This window comes from Sander lucioperca, chromosome 11, assembly GCF_008315115.2.
Source record: "Sander lucioperca isolate FBNREF2018 chromosome 11, SLUC_FBN_1.2, whole genome shotgun sequence".
NCBI lineage: Eukaryota > Metazoa > Chordata > Actinopteri > Perciformes > Percidae > Sander > Sander lucioperca.
The window spans coordinates 26,394,828-26,401,948 of NC_050183.1; the positions used below are offsets into that span (position 1 = coordinate 26,394,828).

At 37.9% G+C, this 7,121-nt stretch overlaps 1 protein-coding gene across 2 annotated transcripts; it reads left to right on the plus strand.

The window, feature by feature from the left end:
- The first annotated feature begins 503 nt into the window (after positions 1 to 503).
- srd5a3 (steroid 5 alpha-reductase 3) lies at positions 504 to 7,121 on the plus strand. 2 transcript variants are annotated; one of them, XM_036007589.1, is made up of 6 exons: positions 504 to 799; positions 1,023 to 1,174; positions 4,348 to 4,533; positions 4,616 to 4,741; positions 5,802 to 6,065; positions 6,794 to 7,121. In XM_036007589.1, the coding sequence occupies exons 1-5, from the start codon at positions 552 to 554 to the stop codon at positions 6,059 to 6,061; spliced, it is 972 nt and encodes a 323-aa protein (XP_035863482.1). In that variant the 5' UTR covers positions 504 to 551; the 3' UTR covers positions 6,062 to 6,065; positions 6,794 to 7,121. The 2 variants fall into 2 exon arrangements, with proteins under 2 accessions (XP_035863482.1, XP_031167527.1); XM_031311667.2 differs by having other exon boundaries at positions 505 to 799; positions 5,802 to 6,062.

Genomic DNA, 7,121 nt, shown 5'->3' on the forward strand with positions numbered 1-7,121 from the left:
TGATTGACAAAAAATTAACCAGCAGCTATTTTGACAATCAAATAATCGTTAAAGTCATTTATTAAGCTTATTCCAGCTTCTTAAATGTAAAAAAAATGCTGCTTTTCTTTTTTGATATTAGATTTTTGGTTGGACAAAATAAACAGTTTAAATATGTCCACTTGGGCTGGGTCAGATATTGGCATTTCTTACTGTTTTTTTTTTTTTTTTTTTTTTTACATTTTATTAACCGATAATTTGACAACGAAAATAATCGTTAGTTGCATAATCATTGGCTGCAGCCACAATATGAATACTATTACACTACTGCATTACTACATTTACTACAAACTGATGCACGTTTTGAGAGACATTGACCAGACTGTATGGTCATTATGGCACATGGACAATAACTTTTGTTAGATAAGTAGCCATGGAATTACATATTTCACTACCTTGCATGTAACTAACTTATTACGATGAAATAATTACCTGGCATTTCCTGGCATCAATTTCACCCGGAACTATTGTGACCGTTTCCCGACGGTCTCTATTCTGCGTCGCACAAAACAATGTCCACAATCTTGAAAATGACTTGGGACTCAGTTAGCTATGCCTTCAGCTTTGCCGATGTTTTATGGTCTTTTCTGGCTTTGTTTTTCCTTCTAGCTTTCTGTGCTCACAAAATCTCATTACACCTGCCGAGAAAATATGAAACATATCGTGTTTACATGTTATTTCAGGATCTTATTCGGTACGGAAAAACCAAACAAAAACTCAAAAGAGACGACTGGCTGCGTGCATTTGACGTCCCAAAAAGGTAACGGTCATTTAGGAAAACACGTAGACAAACGTGATAAACTGTAATATAATGAATTTATAAATGGTGTGTATAATTAACAAAATGTGTAATATATTTAACTGAAATTCTAGGGGTTCATGTAAAACTTGACTGTGTCGATGCTTATTTAGTTGCACACACACACACACACACACACACACACACACCAATCATAACTGCAGCTACTTTTCTCTCTGTTCAGGTGGTTCTGGCATTTCTATGCCATTTCTGTTGGCTGGAATGGTCTTCTTCTGGCCTTCTACCTGATCTCTATATTTCAGCATCAGTCATACCCATTATTGCTGACTGGGGTATTAGACTTTTTGACAGGTGTTCCCAGCACTGACAGTCAAGGTAGGCTCTTTTTAAAGCTTGTGTTATCCTGTTTGATTCACACTGGTATAGCTGGGCGATATGGAGAAAATCAAATATCACAATATTTTTGACCAAATACCTCGATATCGATACCGCAACGATATTGTAGTGTTGACTTTTGGTGCTTTCACAAAATAGTTACACAATGAGATTTGTGATAAATAATCATCAGTAATGTTGACATAATGACTAAGTGGGTAAAGGCAAATAATAGAACAGCTAGAACAGTCTGGTAAGTTCAGAAAATGACATCACTTTACTGTAATGCAGCCTTTAACATCAGAAAAAGACACCACTTATGCCATATTACGATATTACGATATCCAAAATCTAAGACGATATCTAGTCTCATATCACGATATCGATAAAATATTGATTTATTGCCCAGCTCTACACTGGTACTGTAACGGGGCAGCTAGTTTGAAATATCCAAACCAATTAGGGATGCACGATATTGGATTTTGGCCGATATTCGATATGCCAATATTGTCAAACTAATTTTGGCCGATACCGATGTATACATATTTTCCCGTTGATATACTGTATATATACACTTTAATTTTACTGAAGAGAAATCCAAGTATCTCTCCTGTACAACCTTTATGTTATTACACTCATGTGTTGCAGATAAGGCTATACACAAGACAAACAACATTTGATTCTACCATAAGTGTATCATTTTACAAATGTAGGCAGACATTCACCCCTGAAAAATAGGTAAATTATGTCACTTGGAGGAGAATATAAATGATATGCCAGTGCCGCATTTTATTTTTAAGTTCAGACTTCAAACAAATCATCTCCTACTTGAACAGGTCTGCCAAATGCTTCCCTGACATACGTAGTAGTTGACATTGTACTGAAACTTACAGTGGTCAAGTGCACAAAAAAAGCAAAATACACAATTGTTTTAAACAATTGTGTATGTTGCGATAAAAGCAACACATTTGGAACAGGTGTAGGTTTCTATGTTATGAAAAGATATGGATATGGGGGTGCTGCAAATGTAGCCCCTGAAGGGCCTTTCAAATCCAAGGCCCTTTGGATTACCATGTGCTGCAAGGTGTCTGAAATGTTTGCGTGTTCCGAACGCAAGCCAAGGCTCAGTACCTTCTTTAAGACTTTGCACCACAGAAACAGCTGGAACAACATCTGAATCAACAGTACAAATCAATATCTGATGGCCGTGAGGTGCAGCATGTAAAACATGGAGTAACATCCTACTATCAGCCTCCTCATGGCTGCCTGGAGACATACAGTATAACTGCATTACTATGTCTTGTAAGAAAATAGTACCTTTACTAATAATTGTAACAAATGTATGCAACGTAACTCGTTATTTTACATGTTACATTACATAGAAGAAAGAAAGCATCCTTGAAAAAAAAAGAGGGAAGGAAGCATGTCTGTAGTAGGGTTGTCGAAATGAATCATTGCATCGATGCATTGCGATGCGGACCTTGACGATTCTGCATCGAGGCGGTCACAGACCATAATCGATTATTGCCTACTGATATTACTTGTTGATTTTCCGGTCGCTGCACATTCAGGAAGAGTCTTTTTTTTTAACAGCAGATACTACAAAAGGGGTGTTCATATATCTGACTGCTTGAATGTGTTGATGAAAACCATGTGTAGCAATATATAATAATATTGAGGAGGTGACGCATCGTGATTGAATCGTGAGACCAGTGAAGATTTACACCCCTAATCTGTAGTCTTAGAACATCTGATCTAATCAGCTCAAACACGCCTTGGCAAGAGTCGAAAAAAAACTATGTTACTAAAGTACCTATTTGGCAGCCATTCTAGAATATGGTTGCCATGGCCCTCATGGGCAAAATTTCCAGTGCATCAATATCTATATCTTTTTACAACATATAAAATATAATCTGTGCCAAATATGTTGCTTTTTTCGCAAAATGCACACTTTTATGCTTACCGTATTTTCCGGACTATAAATCGTACTTTTTTTCATAGTTTGGCTGGTCCTGCGACTTATAGTCAGGTGCGACTTATATATCATTGAACATGTTGTTAAATGGTAATTCATACTGATTGACATGAACCAAGGAGTAACATTACCATCTACAGCCGCGAGAGGGCGCTCTAGGCTTGTGACAACTATGCTGCTCCTGTACCCCTGATCAAATGAACTGAAACATTAACTTAAAGACAACTGAGAAAGACTGAACACAAACAAAATGCCCCCAAAAAGAAAATCCTGTTCTGCAGATTACAAACTACAGGTAGTTAAATATGCAGCCGAAAACGGAGGTTACTCTTACTGCAATGAAGAAAACAAAGAAAGCTAATCACGGGCTGAAAGCAAGATGGCCAGAGCTGGAGGAACGAGTCCACAGATGGGTGCTTGAACAACATGCTGCCGGGTTCTTGATCTTGGATTTTGTGAAATAAATTTCTAAATAAATGCGACTTATAGTCCAGTGCAACTTATATATGTTTTTTTCCTCTTCGTGGCGCATTTTTTGACTGATGCGACTTATACTCCGGAGCGACTTATAGTCCGGAAAATACGGTAACCCTTGTGTTGTCTTCCCGCCAACGATGTCCTCTCGGGTCAAAAATAGAAAATTAACACTTTTTTCTATGACTTTGACACTTTTTCTGACATTTATGTCCCTTTTCTTTGTCACGTTTTTCAATGTTTTTGACGGGTTTTTTTGTCGTTTGACAAATCTTTTCACTACCAATAACACCAACTTAAACACTTTAGTTTTACACTTATTTTTGGAATGAATGGTCAATAAACCTTGTGTATATAAAATTATACCTAATTTTTTAATTAAAAAAAGCAGAAATTATGAATTATTTTGACTAATTTTAGAGGAACGTATGTTGATGGATAATTAAGTTTAATAGTTAAGTTTAGTCAGTATACTTTTTAAACTGTTTAAATTTTTTTTCAAATGAATAAAACAAAAAATAAAACACTCAAAATTCAATGAAAGCAGTGATCATTAATTGTACTTGCGAAGAGCGTTGTAGGCAACCATCCTTGTTATTTTTCGGTAATTTGGTTGAAGAAAAACCCATATTTCTGATATAGACATGTTGAAAACGGGTCAAATATGACCTGAGGACAACAGGAGGGTTAACTGCCCAACTTCTGGTAATCATACTGTCTTTAGTCCCACAGCTGTCTACTCTGCTGGTGCAACTGCTGCTCTGCGTCCACTCCCTCCGGAGGCTGATGGAGTGCCTGTTTGTCAGTGTCTTCTCTGATGGAGCCATACATTTGGTGCAGTATGTGTTCGGCGTGTGCTATTACATCGTATTGGGGTTGACGGTGCTCTGTTCGGATCGTCTTGGAAAAGGTTGAACTGAAATCACTTCTCTCTACATCTGCTGTTCGCTGGTTCTCCTATGTGGTATTGATGTTTGTGATGTTCTTTTTAGGGACTGGAACTCTCTTCTCTCAGCTGAACTGGTTTCACTTTGCTGGAATCGCACTTTTCATTGGAGCCTCACTCATGCAGCATCAATCCACTGTCCTGCTGGCCAGGCTTCGCACTGGAAAGTCAGGTATGCTGTTTCTGGGTGTTTTGGGTCTTTTACTACAAATTATGTACAGTTGTGCTCATAAGTTTACATATCCATGTTAAAGTTGACTAAAAAGAGGAATAAAAAACCATCTTTTGGAAATTGATCTTAATGCCTTAATTTAAAAAAATGAGGAAAAATCCAACCTTTAAGGACACCAATTTTCTTTGTGAATGAATAATGTATCGTAAATAAATAAATGTTCTCCCTTAAAATACAGGGGGCATAAATAAGTACACCCCTATGTTAAATTCCCATAGAGGCAGGCAGATTTTTATTTTTAAAGGCCAGTTATTTCATGGATCCAAGATACTTTGCATCCTGATAAAGTTCCCTTGGTTTTTGGAATTAAAATAGCCCCACATCATCACATACCCTTCACCATACCTAGAGATTGGCATGGTTTTATTTCAGTTAGCCTAATAGCTGGTTTGATTTGCATTGAGAGATGATTTTATGGAAAGTACCCCATGCCAATCTCTAGGTATGGTGAAGGGTATGTGATGATGTGGGGGCCAAGGGAACTTTATCAGGATGCATAGTATCCTGGATCCATGAAATAACTAGCCTTTAAAAATAAAAATCTGCCTGCCTCTATGGGAATTTAACATAGGGGTGTACTGACTTATGCCCCCTGTATTTTAAGGAAGAACATTTATTTATTTACGATACATTATTAATTCACAAAGAAAATTGGTGTCCTTAAAGGTTGGATTTTTCCTAATTTTTTTAATTAAGGCATTAAGATCAATTTCCAAAAGATGTTTTTTTTTTATTCCTCTTTTTAGTCAACTTTAGCATGGGTATGTAAACTTATGAGCACAACTGTATACTGAAATACTGCTGATTATTTACCAATTGACCATAATTATTAGATTCGATAGGTGTTTTTTGCTACACATAGTCATGTAATCCATATAAATATATAGTGCAGCTTTAACATAGCACATACATAACCAATTGAATAGTAAGGTAAACCACTTGTCTATCAGTTCCATGCAGACTGATGTGTTTTCTGTTTGTTGTCTTTTGTGTCTTTCAGGGAGAGTGGAAACGTTGGCTCACAGAGTGCCAGAGGGAGGCTGGTTCGAGCTGGTGTCATGCCCACATTACCTCGCAGAGCTACTGATCTACGTCTCACTGAGCTTGGTTTTCGGAGGCCTGTCTCTTACCTGGTGGCTTGTTGTTCTTTATGTGCTGTTCAACCAGGCCCTGGCAGCACAGCTTTGTCATGAACTTTATATTAGCAAATATGAGTCATATCCGAGGCATAGAAAAGCATTTATACCTTTTGTGTTGTGAGGTTGTTTTTTTATACTTTATTGTAGTACTTTTCTTAGTGTCAAGTGCAAAAAACATTATTTATTGTACTACTTTTTTTTTTTTTTTTTGTCATATTAACATTCAATAGAAACACCAAGGGGGAACACATCACACAACAGATTTACAACTGCGTTCCAGACACAATTTTTAGCCCGTAAGTTACGACTTCAAGTCACGACTCACGACTTGGTAGGGTCCCAGGCAAAGTCACAACAAACCCTTCTAGCTAGCGTTAGCGGCTACCTACCGTTGACGTTAGCTAGCACTAGCTGATACTAGCGATTTCTAGTCGGCGACATATTTTGGGCTTAATTTAATAAACATAACCTGTAGTAGTACACAATCGTATGTGTATTGTTTTGATTACAATGTGTGGAATTACTTTACGTTGCCTATTTATGTTTATTTATTTCTATTTCTCACCGTTAATCACCGGCATCTGTAGCATCAAAAGGGGTCGCCATTGTTGTTTGTGTGTGTGGCGTCAAAACTGTAACTGGGAGTACAACGATCTGGTACCAGTTCACGGGTAGTAAGTTACGGGTTTGACGGCCGTTCCAGGGCACTTTCACGGGTAGAAGGTTGTGAAAACACGAGTTACGGGTTGCCTGGAACGCAGCATAAGACCGCAAGAAAACACACACAAAAAAAAAAGAGGGGGCAGCTCGTGTGTGCGCGTGCGCATCCATCTACAGTATGCACTTGAGTGAGTTGTTATTGGTGTCTTCTGTTTTGCATTCCTTATTGGGAACTGTAAAGTCCCAGAAAAATGTGAGAGACGCCTGATGATATGAAGGTGTGGGAGTAAAACTCACCTCCCTCTGATTGACAAGGTGTTCTCGACTAATGAAGCTGCTCAATAGCCAACGGGACAAAATGGACTGTAGTCAACAGCTCCCGAGTGTGAATGTGAGGCATAGCAGTGCTGCAGGAACATTCTTCCACAGCAAAAGTCTCTCCAGGTGAGAGGTGAGCTGTTGTGTCATCAATGTCACCAAAAATCACTTGTTCTTTTATGAAATAAAGGATAAAATGGGAA